This window comes from Labrus mixtus, chromosome 11 (assembly GCF_963584025.1).
Source record: "Labrus mixtus chromosome 11, fLabMix1.1, whole genome shotgun sequence".
NCBI classification, from domain to species: Eukaryota; Metazoa; Chordata; class Actinopteri; order Labriformes; family Labridae; genus Labrus; species Labrus mixtus.
In genome coordinates, this window is record NC_083622.1 from 9399219 (window position 1) to 9419269 (window position 20051).

At 42.9% G+C, this 20051-nt stretch overlaps 1 protein-coding gene across 1 annotated transcript in view; it reads left to right on the plus strand.

Moving 5' to 3' along the window:
* znf385d (zinc finger protein 385D) overlaps positions 1-19410 on the plus strand; it is a 94229-nt gene extending 74819 nt beyond the window's left edge. The window contains exons 5-8 of the mRNA XM_061049843.1: positions 3675-4064; positions 7243-7424; positions 11230-11331; positions 17273-19410. Coding sequence (XP_060905826.1) covers positions 3675-4064; positions 7243-7424; positions 11230-11331; positions 17273-17527 — 929 coding nt within the window. The 3' untranslated portion in view covers positions 17528-19410. The remainder of the gene's footprint in view (positions 1-3674; positions 4065-7242; positions 7425-11229; positions 11332-17272) is intronic.
* Positions 19411-20051: the final 641 nt, after the last annotated feature.

A 20051-nucleotide genomic window follows, 5' to 3' on the forward strand; every position in this document is an offset into this window, starting at 1 on the left:
AGAAACACTTTTTAAGATTCTGGTTGAAATTGTCTTTAGGTCCTGACAGAAATTAATAATTCATGTGCTCTGAAAAAGGAATGAAGAACATCCGTCATCTGTAGCAGTTTGTAAGCCTGTAAAAACTTTGATCAATGTCTGCCACGAGGTACCAATCTGATGAACCAATCAGGCGCCTCCCTGTCTCCCTGCTCGTTCTCTACCTCCTTGCGTGCACTAGCCCACACTCAAAGTGATGAGCTGAGGTCTGCTTCTGGACCAATGGCGCTCGTGCATGTAAGTGAGGGGGCGTGGCTTTTGAGGGAGCACAGAGGGGAGGGGGTGGGTGCAGACGTAGCACTGAGGGAATGCTACTTTCAAAATCATGCTAGCTTTAAAAAATTACCAACCCTGCCTTTAACCAACTCGTCACCTAGAATAAAGCCTCTAGGACCCATGTCCAAAACCCGACAGAAAGTCCGCCTCTTAAATATAAAGAAGATTTACTATCATTAAAAAATTGTGACAACGCTGAGAGTATTGTCAACATTGGAGCTGGAACTAAACATGTTAAATCATCCTGCTCTATATGTTCTTTAAAAACATATCCACTTGTTACCCACAGATGTGTGAAAGGCATATATTGTTTTTTATTATCTACGAGCTCATATTTATCAGTCTGGCTGTAATGCAAGCTGCTATGGCTCACAAAGCTCCCCCAAGAGACCAGACCATAGCCTCTCTCTCTCTCTCTCTCTCTCTCTCTCTCTCTCTCCTCTGTGTGATGCGGCGTTGCACTTAAGCTGTAAAAGCTCTGTAAGAGAAAAGGACGCTGCTGAATACGGCTGCTGCTCTCTGGTGTTGAAAGGGGTCGGTTGATGCATCTGACCAGGATACTTCCTGGATGATTCCCATGTGGAGGTATGTTCATGACCCCCATGGAGGACCTCTAGATGGAACATAAAACAATATGGCCTTAAGGCTCTCCCTGCAGGAGGAGGCTTCAGAGAGAAGGATGTATGGTGTGCTCTGCTTTGCTTGCCGCCGCCTGAATGGAGAAAATAGAAGAAAAATGTTGGGTGGTATGGCAGCATATCACATTCACACGAAAATTTGCCTCAGTTGCACTCGGTGGGGTTCCAGTATTTTCAGGATTTGCCTTATTGTCTCTTGAGTCTCCTCGTATCCATCTTGAGTGCATTTTAGATGCATCAGGTCATATCAGTGACGCATGTCTTCAGAGTGGGGGTTTATGAGGCACTTTAGTCTTAATTTTAAGTCATATTGCACATGAAACTGTTGCACACGAGCAGCCTAAATGGTGAAGTGATGAACAGCTGTGTGATGTGTTTTAATTTTGATGGATGGAGTCTCTGAATAAAACAGAAGATAAATTAAGTAGAAGGAATCTTCAGCCCCTACACACCTGTTTGACCAAATGTTACTCCTTTGCACCTCAATAAATTGCGGTGATTTGTGTGCTCCAGTATTGTCTTTGGATTCTGCCTGTGGAGTCTGTTGATTCATCTTTTAGAAGATAAAGAAGGCTGGACGTCTGCACAGTTGTCTGAACTAAATCCCAGAGTGGTGTGTTTTTTGGATGCTGCTCTCATCCACGTTGAAAAAAAAAAAATTTTGAGTGATAAATGTCATGATTTCTTTGACATATTGGTCACAAAACATCCTCTCATAGCTTCCCCTTTACTTCGTTGTTATGCATATCATATATATCATATTCATGTGCATTTATGTGACTACTGCTCCTGTTTTACTCTAAAGATCTGCATTCAGAGCATGCAGCAGGTTTCAGAAAAGTGCAAACAGATTTCATAGTTGGAGTCAGTCAACTGTAGGAGCAGAGTATAACAAGTAAAGTAAAAACTGTGCCTCAGAACTATTTCAAAAGGTTAATGGATTGGTTGCCCACCAACACAGAAGAAGCCCTAAATGAATACATTTACATACATTTCAAGTGTTTAAGCTGAAGCATTCATGCAGAGTGTCAGAGAAAACGAGCTTCAACTCCTCCGCTTGATCACAGAGAAAGGTTTGACGAATCATTCTCCCTTTATGTGCACCTCTTTCAGCTCAGGTAAAAACAAACATGCCTGCTGCTGCTCCGACCTTTTATGTGTTAACCTTTTGCAGAAGTGAACACGTTAACGCTGTACTCGCAGCCGTTCTTTTTTCTTTTTTTTTTAGCGGCACCCACCTCCGACACCTCCGCTGGGATAAATAAGAAGCGTATATAATGGCTGACAAAAATAGCATGACATAATTCAGTATTGATTTGCTCTCCTGGCTGGCTGGCTGGCTGGCTGGCTGGTCTTCATTTTGTGACACCGGAGAGCAGAGAACTCGGAGACATTGGCATCGATCAGGCGGTGCGGCTGAAGCTAAATTTCATTTCAGTGAAATGAGGAGGCAGTCCTCTGTATTCCAAACACTGAAATGTTTGATTATGAGTCACATCTATTGATCGGCCGCCGTCTTTGTGCTAAAAATATCAGACGTTTCTTTTTGAAATCTAACATGTTAAAGTAATCTCGTGTACTGACAGTCGCTATGATTATTCTTGCAGAGTTGTCATACATTGATCAGCCATAACATCATGGTGTGTAGACCCCCCCCCCCCCCCCGATTCGTCGGGTCAGGCCCTGACCTGACGAGACATGGACTCCACTTGACCTCTGGAGGTCTGCTGCGCCAAGATGTTAACTGCAGATCCGTTAGTTTTGAAGAGGAGCCTCCACGGATCGGACTTTGTTTGTCCCACAGACGCCTGATTGGATTGAGATCTGTGGTCATCTCGACACCTTGAACTCGTTGTCATGTTCCTCCTGGCCACCTTCTTCCATTGCTCTGTACTCCAGTCCTGATGCTCACATGCCCATTGTAGAGGTCTTCTCCTGGGGCAGGGGTCAGCATGGACACCCTGACCAGTCTGTGGCTACGCAGCCCCTGATGCAACAAACTGGGATGAACTGTGTGACCTGACACCTTTCGGTCAGAACCAGAATGAACTTGTTTGTAGCAATTTGAGCTCCAGGAGGTCTCCTGTTTGTTCACACCACACAGGCAAGCCTTCACTCCTTACGCTCATCAATAAGGCTTGGCCGCCCATGTCGCTGTCGCTGGTTCACAAATTCTCACTTGATACCATCATAGTATTAGGTACTAATGACTGTAGGCCAGGAATCCTCTGCAGACCAAGAGCCGCAGAGTCGTCGTCTAGCCATCATAATTGGTCCTTGTCAAAGTTGCTCACGTCCTTGGACCAAAGAGAAACTGGCTGCACACGATGTTCACTGACTGTATGGTTAGTTATCGTTACCTCTTCCTCTCGCCTTTTCTGCTAATCTGGTTGAGAACGCGCAAGGAGCTGCATTTGTCGACAGAGTTGTTGATCATGATCTTGCACTCGCTCTTTTTTTTGCATCAAGACAAAAATGTATTTGACATGTATTTTAAGTTTATAGTTTGACCGATGTCCTGTTTGTTAACATGAAGGAGGTGGGGTTTATGACCTATACTGCAGCCAGTCAGCAGGGGGAGCTCTACATATTTTGGCTTCACTCTCAGGCGGCTGTTTCTCCGTCCATCTTAATATACAGTCTGTGGTTGAACATGGAATAAATGGAACATTTTTCATAGTTTATATAATTCCAAACAAATCATGTAATTTCTCTGTACAGATGGACTTTCTGGAGCAACACCCCTCCCGCTCTCTCCTGTGCTCAGACTGGCACCACCCCTGGCCCCCCTGGCCTCCCTGGCCCCCCTGGCACCCCTGGCTCCATTGACCACCATCACTACGCCAACGCCGACACCGACACCTGCCGCCCCATCACCTGCAGTCCTGAGCACCCCAGCGGCGTCGGCCCCAGAGACTACCTCAGCCGCTGGAGGGGACGAGGGGCCGGATACAACTAACTCCTCCTCAGAAGGAGACCCGGAACCTGAGGCCGAACCCGAGGCCGAGATGGACGGGGAAACGGAGGAGGAGAAAGCTCGACGTCTCCTGTACTGCTCGCTGTGCAAAGTGGCCGTCAACTCTGCGTCTCAGCTGGAGGCTCACAACAGCGGTGAGTAAACATTTACCGCACACATTTTTTTATATAGGAAAAAAAAAAAGATTTTTCCCTGCTGTGTTTCTACGTGTGAAATGACTTAATCCTCTTTCCCCTTTCAATACACCATCCCGAGTGTTCAGACTGTTTTGTTGTCGAGTCATTGTGTGAAGGTTGTTATCTGCTGAGCTTCACAATCACACAACAGCAGTGTTGAAGTCTTCTTTGTCATCCTCATGGAGTTATATTTTCTGTCTTCAACAACAGCTGTCAAGCCTAAAAATAAATAAATAAATGTTTTGATGTATTTTTTAGTATTGTGAGAGAGGCTTTGATTCTGAACGACTCTGTCCTACAAGTGTTAAAGGACAGACCGGGGTCAATATGTAGAGTCTTCAGTCAGAGCTTCATGCAGTTGTTTTGTTGTTCAAACATGCACCTCAGAGCAGGAGGCTTTCCAGGTCGGACATGAGTGGAAGGTGGGGCGTCTTAAGGAGGCAAGACCTGATGTAAAAAGAACAACAGAGGAGTGACGGACAAATCAGTAGAGTCCGCTATGATGATAATTTCTGCCTTTATATCAATGGAGGATCTAAACATCACCAGCCCCTCACAATCTCTCGCGGTGACACTTTCCTGAACTTTTCCTGCTGGGATCTCAAATCAGCTCACCACATCTTCACATGCAAATTTTTGAAGAAATTGGAAGTAAAATCAGAATCCAATCCAAGCGTGAAAGCACCATGAGAGTGATTAGGGTCATTCGGCAGAGGAGTTTGACTTTTCTGAAAGTCTGTTCTCAAGCCGTCGAATACTCATGCTTTGTCACGGCCCACAGTGTCTTAAACAGAGACAATAACTATCCTTCAACATTTGCATTAGACACAGCCTAGGGCCCCAACAGACTCTAGAATAGCCACTGCCAATATGAACATAAAACTGTTTACAAGACATTCTTCTGCTGTTACAGACTTAGTAGAAAGGATGCTATAGCTGTGGACCTTAACATTGAGACAAATGTTTGAGTTAACCCTCATGCATCATTATGGACATTTTTGTCCATTTGGGTAAATGTTTCCTCTTCATCTGGCCATCATTTTTGGCATAGGGCATAATTGTTTGTAATAAAGTCTCTCTCTTGACAAATTTTCAAATGGAAATTGCATTTTTTCCAACAGATGAATAGAACACTGTGAACAAAATTGACTACCCTCTTAAGTCATTAAGGACAAAAATGCCCACTTCCCAAAAACTGCTTTGAAAATGGTACAGATGAATACTTTTTTCTATTTTATTCTAGATAAATCTCTTAAAACAACTTCAGACCTGCTCAAAACTGCCAAACATTCAATTATTTTGTGGATTTTAACCCTTTAATTGCCAGTTTGATTACATGATTCTGGTATTTGAAGGGTTAAAATCCTGATAATTATTCAGTCTTTGATAGTTTTGAGCAGGGCTGCAATTTTTTGGAAGTGGACATTGTTGTCCTTAATGACTAAGAGGGTAGTGAATTAAACTGATGCCTGAGGGTGAAGCTGTTGTGTTAACCCTGGACGTGATGTTTTTCCAAACCCTGAGGGTAGAGGATTTCTAATCTTATCTTAACCAAAACCAAACCAAGCAGACCATTTTGCCCTTACGTAAGAATTAAAGTAGTTTAAATTCTGAGAAACCCATTGATGGAGACCCCTCATTGTTAATAAGAGGAGATACAGCGAGAGTAATCAAAGAAAGCCAGGGGGTTAGCTATAAAAAACGGATAATGGAGCTAGACAAGGTAAAGTTCATTATATCAAAAGGTAAATGTGGGTCGGGGAATGTGTTTTCTGCACTCCCTTTGAGCGGCTATAGCACATAAAACGTTTCCTTACAATGAAGGAATTTTCTGTCTTTGGGTTCACTCACTGACAGTCGTGCAAAGACTTTCAATGACTATTCAAAGAAAAGCACCTGCTGGATATAACAAACCAAGAGCTCTGAATGAGTCATAAATACAAAAGAGTTCTTTTGTTCGCAGCTCTTTCTGCCTCTTTATTACTCGTCAGACTTTTGCTCTCTATGTCGGCTTTGTGCTTCAGTGACTTTTAATTCTCTCATATTCTCATTTTTGTCTCAAATTCAAGAAAATTTCGTCTGACTGTACTGACACAAATCTGCCTCCATTAAGACCGGTTTCCATTTAAGGTGGGGGTTTTTCCATTGCACTGGCAGCACCCATTGTCAATACACAACCAGTGTAGTTCAGCGTTTTTTCAGCCCTCAGTCGATGAGCCCTAAAACCCCCTCAATGTCGCTGCACTCACAGCGCTCTCAGTTGAAAAAAGTAGACACTCAGGTTACCCAAAAACACTGTAAGAGTGGATCTTTCACAATATGTCCCCTTTAAGCTTTTAAAATTTTGTTGTACAATTGTATAATGACACTAAAGGCTTTCTATTCTATTTTATTTTCTGTATTAAAATCAAATATAAAGCACACTGATCTAAAGGTAACAACCGAGAGCAGAGGAAGTTAACTTTTGTAACCTAGCAACAATGAGCACTGTGAGAAGCGCTCTGAAGCTGAGGTCAACAATCACAGAGCCTGAAGGAGTCTATATAGTGGTGAATAGGAGCTGGACTTTGGTCAGCTCTGTGCATCGATTTAGGTTTAGAGATGGCAGAGATGAGGCAGTGAAAGCTGGAGGACTCAGAGCAGTTAAGATATTTTAAAAAAATCTCTGCTTCACACTCCAGCTGATTAAAGCGTCGAGATTAAGTCCAAAAAACCTCTTCACGAGTAGCAGTCACTTCTAATAGTTCAAACATTTGCACGGAGAACAACTTTGAGAGACCAAAAGTCTTTTTAGCTTTTTACAGTTTGAACCTTTTCTGACATGGTTTTAGGCTTTCAAACTAAAGACAGAGTTTCATAATAAATCTTCTCTGTTAGGACGGTTTTCTTTGGAGGCCTGAGTCAAAAGTCCAGCAGCAGTACAATTTGAAATCCTCCCCTTCACTTTACACAGACAACACTGTGGTTAAACTCATAAATTCACCAAGAATGAGGCGACCCTTTCACCCTCATATTTCTCTGATGAGAAGAGAGATAACAGCCCTGACAGACCTCTGATCTCAACCTTTCCTCCAGGCAGAATCGGTGAGGTTAAAATTCACGTTCTGACGGCTGTGCTTCCCGTTTGAACCCGCAGGAACGAAGCACAAGACGATGCTGGAGGCCAGGACGGGCGTGGGCTCCATCAAGTCTTTCCCCCGGCCCGGAGTCAAGAGCAAACTGGTGACACCCACCAAGTCAGCGACGGGCCTGCAGAACAAAACGTTTTACTGTGAGACGTGTGACGTGCATGTCAACTCGGAGACGCAGCTAAAACAGGTGAGAAGACATAGACTTTGAAATGTCATCTTAAAAATCCAAACACAGAGCAGCTTTTAGTCCTTCAGTTCTGTTCCCCTCTGGCAGCCACTTCAGAGTACCATTGGCTTAAAAGACAACATAAAAAACCTTTTTTATTCATACTACAATTTAAACAAGGCTCTATGAACACTACTTTTTAATGTGCTTTACCTATTTATGGAACTTCTGGTATGATTTGATGTGAGTCTAATGGGTGTGAATGTTTTATTTGAGCCTCTAACCAAAGGTCATTTTCTGTCGCTATGTGATAGACAATAACGTTTTTTGAATCTTGCTGTTCAGATCCAGCCAGCCCATTCCGATCAAGAGGGGTGTTTTAGACCCCGTGTCCACCTAGCGGTTTCTTTCCAGGCAGAAAAGCTCTGGCTGTGTTTGTGCACAGCCGTCCTGTCTCTATGACAACAGTCTGTTGACAAACAGCCGCAGTATGACCAACACTGCTCTGTTACTTTTTACTGTATGTTTTATATTTGCGATTGTTTATTTCCCGTTCAGACACGGAGCAAGAGCGCCTTTGTGAAAAGTTCCCTGAGTGGGCAATGATGTTTCCTCCCCCCCCGGTTGGAGAGGGATGGTTTCACTCAAGAAAAAAACAAACATGTACAAAACATTGTTTAAGGGAAACAAACAATCAGCAGGAAGTGCTGTCACTCACCCTAAAAAAATATTTTCCTCTTGTAATATCTTGAAATACGACTTGTCATGTGAATGTGGAATAAATTTAGCGTTATTGGATATCTTTGACTCGAGATAAAGTCAAACACACTTGCTAAGATTTTAGTTTTTGCAGTGTAGAGCTTTAATTCCTATTATTGACTCCACTATGTAGCGTTTCACTAAGTTTGCATGCACACATGACACTGTATTAGTTGCTGGGAGAAAATCCTGACAAACGCACTGACATGCACTGAAACAACCTGTGAAACCTTTTACCTGTGGCTGCTTGGCAACCAGATTCCTCCCTCGCTCCCTGCTGGAGCTTATCTTTGAAACAAGGGTGGTTTGTTCGAATTTCATCATAGCATGTGAAGCTGCAGCAGGAATACGTTATCTTTGAACACGCTTACAGTGATAACACACCGAGGACCTGTGGAAGGAGAAAGCACAAAATGTAATGTGTGCATGCGTCTGCTTATTCAGACTCATTTACTTCAGTGTCACATTTGACTTTTACTTGCGCTTCAGATTGTTGTTCCTTGATTCAAAGATGCACCGCTAATAGTAATGATCTTTCCTTTCATCTGTCGCCGCTGCTGCTGTCAGACAGAAGCTTTGAAAAGCCTTTGTCATGCAGATGCACTCCTGCAAAAACTCAGAAGAAATCTGTTCTAGCGCGCCTTGTACACAGCCAAGAAATTAGGTTTCTCCTGCAGAAATAAATCCCAATCAGCTTCTCCTAATCCCCCCTCTCCAAACAAGAAAAGGGGTTTCTAGTTGATGTGATGGGATGGAAATCAGGTTACTAAGAATATCTGACGATAATCTGATCTCTGTGTGATATTTTCCTCACCGGGGCTTGGCTTCTAAAGTCCGCCTGGGAACCTGTGTTTGGGTTGTAGCTTCAGGGCCGCTCCACAAATCTACTTCCTCTTCTTCTCTTGTTGCTGCTGATCATTCTGTCGGGGTTTTGTGTGAGCTAACCTTGAGCTCTCTTACTGGAAATAGATGGGCTTTGTATGAATTTTTCATGCGGGGACTTTTTCTGATTCTCTCTGAAAAAGAATCCAGCGTGACAAATAATAGTTACAGCTTGAACACCAGAGGAAAGGAGTCATTTTTTAAAATCCGCTGCAAGGAGTTTAGACACAGCTAGAAATCCACTGAATTATTTATGTGCTTGAGGTTAAAGACTGTTTGTGCTCGTGTCAGTCCAGATTTTGAGCGTTTAACTTGTTTGTTTGGATCCACTTGTCCATAGCTCTCCTCTTAACATCAAGGATTTAGCTTGAGGTGCTGCAGTGTCGTTCGGTTTTCCATCCTGTATCCTTCCGCGCCGCCATTTTCACCCTGGGTGGTTTAGGTCACAATGGAACCTCTGCAGCAGTAACACTTATCTCCTTGAGAGGGGAGGTGTATATTTTTTGGACCACCATCTTCTTCTCCCTTTAGTCAGGTTTCCAGCCTCCGTATTTGATGACCTTTCTACCCTGAAATGCCACTTAGCCTGAGTTTGAGGTAGCATGCATTTACTTGTAATTCAAAGCAACATGACAATTTCTGCAGGAATAGCTCGTCTACAGAGCAGTATATGAAGCAGTATAAAGCAGCAGGTTATTATACCGCAGATTCAAAGAACCCCAGCAGCAGGGGGCATGTTCTGCCGGTGGCCCCTGGTCAGCATGTGCTGTGACTGACCACTCGATTGGCTATGATTGCGACCAACGTTTAAGGGGCTATTTAGCAAAAATGTCAAAGCCCTGGCAGCCTCATGCACTCAATCACTTCTCAAGTGACGTCATTTAAGTCTTTAAGGGCTCAGGGGGTTTAAGGAGGAAATCAAGATTCAGCCAACATCTTTACCCGATGTCAGCTGCACTTACAGGGAGATTTCTGTTTATACATATAAGCCAAATCGTCATTAAATGTTGTGAGTGTTCTGCTGCTTTTGCTCTCCATACCGACGCTTTTTACTGCATACAGCCGACTCCTGCCAATGTGTTTGTGGACAAAACAGCCTGGTCCAACAAACCAGCATGTCTGATACCAAAAACTATTATTATTTCTGTCATCTGTCAGTATATTGGATCAAATAATGCCTGGGACCCCTGCTGGCTTTTAGTCTATGTATTCTATGTGGATATCCCCAGTAGATATGTTACGTAACAGCCCTGTTATCTCCTGTAGCCCCACATTCACTCCCTACAGCCACACATCTTAAGTCTTAAAATCAGCAGGATCATCTGAGAACATTTGTACTTCTTTGGAAGGTAAACTGCTTTGATTTCATCGACACCCACAAAATGTGTTTCGCTGATTGATGTGTTTGTTCGCTGCTGCTGGAGGTAGAAAAACAGTCATGTATTGTACACTTCTGCATTGTCTTTCTCTTGTGTGGTTGCCACGGTTACCCAGCATGCTCCGGCTATTTAAAACGATTTCAGCCATCATCATAAACACGGCGGATAGCTGTGCACGTAAATAAGAGCAGCAGTCGACCTCTTTCTCATCGACTCTAACACATTTAGACAAACAGTGGGAGACTTTCACTCAAACGTTTTCAGTCTTTCCTTTTTCACCTTGGTAGCCAAAGTTTACCCAAGGACACACCAACAGCAGGGGCGTGTCCAGACTTTTTATTTTACAGGGGCGACCCACCTGGGGCCCTGACTTTACATGAAGTTTGTGGACACACACACACACAAATTATTTAAATTGTATTGTGTTGATGGTGATTGCTGAACATCTCCTCTCTGTGAAATACAAAAATATAACAATGCAGTCTACAAAAAATATTATTATTTTTTAAATGACAGCAGCGTACCAAAGTTATATTGACTACACACAAACAAAACACTCAATTAGAAATGTCAATAGCCGGCAGCAGCCGCCGCCATGCTGGAAATCCTGTCTCAGCCTAACTTTTAGTCAACCTAACGACAGGCTGAGAGCTGGAGCTGAGGCGGGTTTTAAGCCTCTTGACAAACCGTTACATCACGCCCACCTGTCAATCATGTCAGCTACGCGCCTAACTATAGACAACAGGTATCATTTTCAACATAGAAATGCTCCCCTGTCTGATGCCTGTTCTTTGTCTCCCTTTCAGCACATCAGCAGCCGGCGTCATAAAGACCGAGCAGCAGGTAAACCAGCCAAACCCAAATACAGCCCCTACAGCAAACCACAGAAAGGCCAGAGCAAGCAGCCGGTGAGTCACCTTATCAGCAGCTACAGTCTGCTGTCGACACAACAATCACACTGACTCACTTCTATTAGCCCGCTAGCAGACACACGCATGCACCCACGGGACACTGTCATTGTTTGATATCTGAGACTCTATTTATCGTCATTATCGCAGTCCAGACACTTCCTGTTTGTACAGCTTGTAGGTTCTGGGCCAAAGCCTAACATGTACAGTTCACTCTTGCTCTGTTAACAGCAGAGAGATTGTTGCACAAAACCTCGTGCAGGTATTTGGTATGTTAATGTTTCTTTTGTTACAGGTGAATTTCCTGCACGCCTCTCCTAAAGAGTTCATGTTTGTTCTTTGATAAAGCACATTCATCACCTGAGGGCAGCTAGTTTAATAAAATGTCAACTTTCATAACTGGCTCACCTGTTACCTGGCTTTTATTAAAAGTCTGTTGAAGGGAGCAGTGTGAATTAATTCAAAAGAACTCTGAATTAAAAAGAGAAAAATGCTTATGTCAATGCTGTTCTGATGCGGCGCGCTGGAGGCAAACTTCTTCCTAAGGTTTCATCCTATAGGTAATTATGAATGTCAGTTTGTGAGTGTTTAGCATACCTCAGTGTCTGGTTTTCTTCAAGTCAGTTCAGACAAGTTGACCCACCACCAACTCCTTAAAATAAATTTGCAACCCAAGTTTTGAATATTTTTCAACCGATGAGATTTGTTTTATGAAAAATAGTGCAGTTTGGATCTCAGACGGTACAAAACATGACAGAGCACAGAAAAAAAAAAAAAAACTATTTTAAAGTTTAAACGTGGGGCACTGGTGGGGAAGTGGTTAGTGTGCAAGCCCCATGTACGGAGGCTGTGGTCCTCCAAGCGGGCGGCCCGGGTTCAAATCCAGCCTGTGGCTCCTTTCCCGCATGTTATTCCCCACTCTCTCTCTCCCTGATTTCCAACTCTATCCAATGTCCCATCTCTCCATTAAAGACACAAAAAGCCGAAAAATAAATCAAGAAAAGTGTAAAGGTTTTTTTTTTTTGGCACACTTCTGCGACACATTGAAAACAACCCTGCGACCCACTTTTGGGTCCCAACCCTCCAGTTGAGAACCACTGTTTTAAACTACTCTGTGTTAATATTTGCTGTTATTCAAGGAAATATCACCAAGAAAACACAACATGTATACGACACATCTCCTAGCATTAGCAGCAGCTCTACTCTGGAAATTGTTCCCCTCGACAAGACGAGTCAGACTAGCGCCTCCTCCACCATATTTGTAAGCTAATATCAGAAGTCCCGCCCCTTCTTGATTTTGGTTGGTCGGCGAGGGAGAAGAGACATTGACGAGTGCTGCGCTGTTCCAAAAGTTGAACTGTTTTCAACTCAGAGCGCTGAGAGAGTAGAGACAAATCCGCTGCAGCCAAGTGCGTTTTATCACTCAGGACGCTAAACGCTAAACTACCTAGGTTTTGGATTGAAAATGGGCGCTGCCAGCACAAAAAAGGTCATCTGTGGAGACAGGCCCTAAATCCATATTTTGACTGATACTTAGCAGAAATGTTCTGCCTTGGCTACAGTTTTTCTCATGAAAATCGCCACATGGTCAACTGAAAAGGGTTAAAAATCGTTCTTAACAGAGGGGGTCTTTAATGCTCCAGTTCTCACTGTCTCACTGTCATATGCGGTGACCCTGAGGCGCCGTCTCCCCCGCAGGATGTTAAAGCATTCCGTTTTGTTTTTTTCCCCGTGTGTCTAACGGCACAGGATCGGTAGGAAGCATGAAGGAGCCGTGCTGCTTCAATGTTGGAAAGATAAGCCCGACTTCCCGTCTCTCTGAAGACCTCGTTCATCACACCCAGTGTTCGGCGAGACGCAGCGTGGGGGTTTACCAGTGTGGGGGAAATGACTTTTTGTGAAACCCATCATTGACTGAGTTAACGGAGAGGAGCGTCTTTGATGAGCGGAGAGTAAAGAATGCTTCCCATAGGGTTGCGATGCCTGAGTCAGTGATTGATAACCCATGACAGCGGCTGCCATCCTGCCGCTGTGAGAGCGTAGCTTTTCCATTACTGATACAGAAGATTAATCCGGATAACTCTGGCGACCTTTTCACCCCATTAGGCTGCTTTTTTTCCCTCCATTTTGTCTGTCCGGGGTTTCTTCCTTTCCTTCATTCTTTTTATTTAATCAAAAACTCCACACTCCCTCTCAAGGCCGCTCTTCATTTTTCAGGAGACAAATAAAACTCACCACCGCCAACACAAACAAACCAAACAAACAAACAAACAAAGCAGACTTGACGTTTCTTTCATTCATTGTCTTCTCTTTTCTTCCAAAAAACTAACCTCACAGTCTCTCTTTATATTTTTTACAACCAAGAAAAGAATCACCTCTTCACACATCCCGGAAAAAAAGTCGTATTTGGCAGATATATTTAAAGAAAGGCTGGTTTCAGGGATTTTTCTATTTGTAGACAGCTTTCTGATGTCCGTCCATTATTCCTGTCTTAATTTTTTCCTTTTCTTCTCCTTCTTGCTAAAAAGTAACCCCTGAAGAGCCCGTGTCCACCTGGTGATTACTCAAAGACGCTAATATTTCCCAAAGCCTGAAAAGCAAGATGGAAATAAAACACAATCAAACCAATGACGCCTCGTCATCGTTGACTTTTGATCTTCCTCCCACCTCTGCCTGCTGCAATGCAAAATTCATGAATCCTCCTATTATATTTTGAGTCTTTATAATGTGATATTTATCTCGTAATCACAAGAAACCAGGCAGAATGTTTGTTTGCCCATATGAATGCAATATGCCGCCGTAGATGAAACACTAAACTCAAACGTCAAAGTTCTGTGTTTGAGAGACCTTTCTGTGGTCCTTCTATTTGTCATGGACCCAAGTGCATTAAACAAAAAGGCCAACGGACAAACAAAAACTTACTTCAAAATCACAAAGTCAAAAACCACAGAGAGCCACGAGTAGTCACAGGGAAATAATCTGACACAGGAACCAACATGGGGAATCTCTGACAGCTGACACTGACACCTAACAACAATGATCTGACACAGAAGGGAAGAAACACAGAGACTAAACAGACATGGGGTAATCAGACACAGGTGAGACTAACGACACAGGTGAAGACAATCAGGGCAATCACACTGGAGGGAAACACACTGAGGACAAACTACAAACTAAATCATGAAACACTGAAGACACAGAACTCAAGAATGTAACAAAACACACTAGAACATAAAGAAACACTAGGATACCAAGTTACAAAATAACTCACAAAACACTAAAGACTAAACTAGACAACACACCAGGGAAGAAAGAGAACTAAAACAAGATCATCTAAACTCTGAAAAACAAAACTAAAACAGACCAAATCATGACACTATTCTTTCTTGGTTCCTTTTTCATTCCTTTGTTCTTCTCACAAAAAACCAGCCTTGAAGCCAGTTACTCTTATTTTACTTCCAATCAAAGGACTCACCCTTGTAAACATACCAACAGATGCAGTTTTGACGGATGAAAAATAGATCTTGATTGATGAGACTGCGCTGTGTTATGTCCGTCCGTCCTTTCTTCTTGTGGTTCCTTTCAGAACTTTACTCTTTTCTTTTCTTGTAAAACAATAAATCCAGAGCCAATAAAAAAAAAAATATTGACCTTTCATGTGCAAGAAAGAAAACTACTGGAGCATAGCAACAAAAAATGGCAGCTTTTGAAAGGTATGAAAGAGGTCTGGGTTCAGGGAGTCTTTATTTCTTTCACTAAAAACTAACGCCATCACCACTTTAAAAAGCTGTCATCCAATTTTATCTACAAAACTAGGGCTCACCCCGGCATTCATACCAACAGATGCACTATTGACAAAAAAAAGCATTCTGGATCTAATGGTTGGACATGCAAGTTTAAAGGAGAAATCAGTAACATGTGTAGTGAGTGAGATGATAAAGTGACCTTACTATATGATCAGACATTAAGGAAACATGCTATGTTGAAGTGCTGGCTTCTCTGACAACAACGCAGCAGCCAGTATGTCCTCCTTCTAACTTTAGATTCTGGTCCTGAATGCTCTGGATTTGTTTGGATCTGAGAAGGTAGACTGTTTTAAGTTTTGTGTTCAGGACGATTTCAGCAGTGCAATGAATTCTTTCCCAAAAAGCAAGTGTCCAACTCATCGCTAAGTTGATCAAGCAATCCTTATTTATCATGCAGAACGGGTTGACATGTCTTCTGCAGTTTCACATAGATGCTCCGTTTTTTTTTTTTGGCAGACCATCTGGAGCACTTTCAGTAATTAGTGTCTGATTTCTGGCACCTGTTTGATCTCCTGTAAAGCTCTCTGTGTGTTCCTGCAGACTGCAGCAGAAGTGTCCTCAGCCGATGTGTTCTCCGTTTATTCATGTTTCCTTTGTAATTATTCTGATTTACAAGTTAAGTCCTGTTTGTGACACCGCCATGTTGCCGCTGTTAGATCGGGATTCCCACAGGAGCAGTCTGGTAAAACATGACTCGGAAACAGATGAACCATAATGACGAAGAGAAGAGAACTGTCAGAAAGAATCGAAGACTCAAAGTTTTTCTTCAGATGACTTATTTGGTTTAATAAAGAGTCAAACAACAAAAGGACACTTTTTCATTCATTAATTATTAAACCATTATTTTATCTCCAGATATCGCCGTACATAAAAGACAGCACAGTGAGAACATACAGACGCCCAATTATAAAACAGCTAGATCCGATCAAGCAATCTGATTGGTCAAGAGGACCAAGGCATTCCATGAGTGACGAACAACATCACTGCGACTTTTCACAGTGCGTCACTCTCCTCCTCAGCCAGGAGCTCCGAACACTTTTTATTCACATTTACAGCTGACAGGAGTTTTTCTTCCATCCTTCTCAAACTTCAGAATCACAAAAATAATCTACTTTCACTGGTTTCATGATAACATTTAATTCTTTTAACATAAAAGTAGAAGTTCATGCCACAGAGTAGCTGCTCTGTGGTAACCATGGACACCAACAGAGTGCAGTAGAATAGAATGTTTGGGTTGCTTAGCAACAGTCTACTTTCAGTTATATTGTGAAACTAGTTGAGTTGATAGAGTTAAAATAATCTGTGGTTCATTTTTACTTTTCACCAATATTTCTGCTTGCTGCCTCCCTCAGTATAAAAGTACTTTTAAACTCAAGGTCTAGGGTGATAGAGGATATCAGCAGTGCTGTGATTATCTCAGTATCTCTGGTGTGATATTGCTTAAGAGTCCAAATCAAACTTTTAGTCCCTTATGCCCCGTGTGAGGTTTGTCCGGGTAGAAAAGCGCTGGTTGTGAGCTCAGGAGCGTTGGAAGGAAGTGTTTGTGAGCTGAGAATAAAAGCACTGAGCGTCCGTCCTGTCTCTATGACAACAGTCTGTCTACAATGACCGCTGTTTGAACGACACTGCTCCGTTTCTTTTTATTGTATGTTTCTTTATTTTAGATTGTTTTGACCTTATCAGACACGAAGCAGAGATGATGCTGGTACAAGACACGATCTGTAGGCAGCAAAACGAAAGGGAATATCAAACATTTGGAAAAGAGCGCTGGTGACGTCAACAGCGCCTTTCTGAAAAGATTTTCAACTTGAGCACTCTGAGCGGCCGCACAAAAAAGCTGAGCACTCAGAAAAAAAGCGCTGGTCGCTGCACATTTTCATTGGACGGCCACCTCCTGCTGCAAACGCTCTCTACTCATTGGAAACTATTTAAAAACAAGACACTGGTGCTCAGAAGGTCTTAACGCATGTCCAAAACCAACTAAAAAGAGGTTTTGAGAGGGACATGTTTATTTTTCTCACAGATTGTGATTGTGGAATGTTTTGTTCATCTGTTATTTTATAAGAATATTGTGCTTTGTTGCATCATGTTCACCCGAGCGCCTGTACTGACTGTACTCTGCTTTCCTTTCACAGATAAAGTTAACCCTGGGAAAGGATCGTCAGGTTCAGCCTCTGACTCCTCAGATCATCCCCGCTCACCTGGCAGCGGTTGCAGCCGCCGCCGCAGCAGCCATTGGCAACTCATTCTCCCTCCGCACGAACCATGCCACTAACCACGTCCCCAGCACCGCCCTCTTCCAGACTCAGACCCTCTCTGCTGCTTTGCTCCGCCCTGCCCCCGGGCCTGTCAGGACCTCTCACCCACAGGTCCTCTTTGCCCCTTATTGACCCGAGGGACCGCCTCCTGTCCAGGATCAGAAACCCAGAAACTTAACCCCGACCAGGACAAGGAGTCATGTCAGCGTGTGTGCTCCTTAATGTTAGAACTGTTCCAATACCGATACCAATCTTCTGATGTCAACTTAGATGCTCTATAGGGTATCTGTGGATGCAACAACTCACCAATCCAATCATATGATTTACAATCCCTTCAAAAAATTAAAATCATTTCACACAAAATAGCAATCCAAATTTTTATAGTGTAACCCATGTCCCATCTGTTAACATGGAGGAGGAAAATTCATGATCCGTACTGCAGCCAGTCAGCCAGCAGGGGGAGCTCTAAATATATTGGCTTCACTTCCAGGTGGCTTTTGCGCCGCCCATACAGAGAGGAAACAAAATGACATGTTTTTTTAGGCCAACCCCAGAAGTTAGCATTGCCATGAGGTCTACGGGAGTTTAGCATCAGATTTTTGGATCACTGCAGAAAATAAGATCCGTGGCAAACAAATGTTTATTCTGCTTTTGCGTTTGGTTCCGACAGATAATCTTATAGCGTCACCACAACTATGCCTCAGGATGTCTCCCACAAGCTAACTAGCTAGCGAAACCGTAGGCTGATTCATTTATATTTATTGATTTAAAATTTAAAGAGGACGGTGAAACACGACTAGAGACTGTAAGGCGGACAAGTGAGAGATGTGTCCGGGGTGATGACGTTAAATGTCCCAGACAACCGCACTGTCGTTTTATTTAGCCACTTGTTAGCAACCGCATTTTAAAGGACACATAAAACCTTTCAAATTCACAAGTAGGGGTATTCACTAATGTGTTTAATGTCATCCATCAAAACGCCAACATCTCTTGTGCTTGTGTTAACCACAGACTTTATTTCAGGAATCTACCCACCAACCCATTAAAAAAAACAAAACATTGAATTTCAGGCAAACGACCCCATGGCGCTAAAATGCTAACTTACTTCCTGGTTTTAGAACTTGTTCCTGTGGCGCAGTATTGGTACACAGACTGGTCAAAGCTAGCAAAGGTTTTTCCACCAATAAAAGTACAGGTATCAGACGGGTACCGACGGGCTTACACTAAAGTCTGGGTACCTGGATTGGTATCGGTACAACTCTATTTTATGCATCCACCCGGGATCCTGAACATACTGTGATCATCTCTCACTCCTCTGTACGGATTATCCTTCATTCAAAAGCTATAAACTCTGGATTTATTTCTCTTCTTCCACTGAAAACTTTGGGCTAACGTCTCCATTCTGCAGCTCATACCTGGACCCTGAACCTGGACCTTGAACCTGGACCTGGACCTACATTGTACCGCAATAATATAAAAGACTAACCCCGTGAACTATGCAGTGTCATAACGTCATGATGCAAGGCACAGTTTGAGCAAAAGAGCAGTACGGATATGCTTTTCAGCGCGGCGATAACATCATTGCTTTAGTGGAGGATTACTGTAGCTCCGGATTCAAAGGCTGTTACTGATCGTACGAGCGAGAGAGAAAAGGCCCTCCTCTGTTTCCTGTTTGCACTTTAAGCCCCGCCTCTGTTGATGTCTACATTAGATGGCTAGACTGTGTTAGATTGTTAGCGTACGTGTCGTAATGTGTGTTTTTTGTATTTGTCCTTGCATATCTATGTGTGCAGGTGTGTTCTTCTGCATGTGTGCGTGTGTGTGTGTGTGTGCTTGTCTATGAGTGTGTGTGAGTGAGTGAGTGAGAGAGAGCGAGCTCTACATCAATTCTAGTCGATATCCAGCACACACATTCATGTCTGGGGGCCGGAGGGACCACAAAGGCTTGTGTATATTATCTGTCAGTGTGTAAAAGATGAACAATTTCAAATAAAAAAAGAGTCCTAATTTGTTAACGACGGTAGTCTTTGTAGCTCAGTGGGTAATATCACATGTTGTTGTGGCGATATGTGCTGTGTGAAACATCAAGAAGACATCAAAGAGTGCATCTTTGCACTTTGAGGACTACCAGCAGGACATGAAAGTTAATGTCAGAAGATGCTTCTGAAGAAAATCTTCCTCTGTTTTTTACCTTATAAGGGAAAAAAAAACATGCAGAGCAAAACATTTGAATTCAGAACGAACAACTGAAGCTCAGACTACATGTAGTTGTCAAGAGGCCGGGGGGAGTGGGACGCAGGTGCGGACCCAGGGGTGTTATTAAAGTTATCCCAGAAGGATGTCCACAAAAATCACAAGCGATAGATTGGACAGAGGAAAGACAAAGAAATTGTATAAAGCAAAAACAAGCTACCTTAAATAAATAATTAACAGAAAATGAGGAAATAATCCACATCACAGAGCAGCTGACTGATAAACTAAAATGTCCAGGAGATCCAGAAAACAAAGTTTGCCAAAGAGGTCTGAGCAGTTAACACAAAAGCCTGGAGTAGAAACAAAACAACCCAGCACCTTAAATTACTCTCTGACAGAGACGGGCAGTAGAGAGCAAATGACACAGGATGGTGTTGTTTGTGTTTATGCAGCGTTACACACA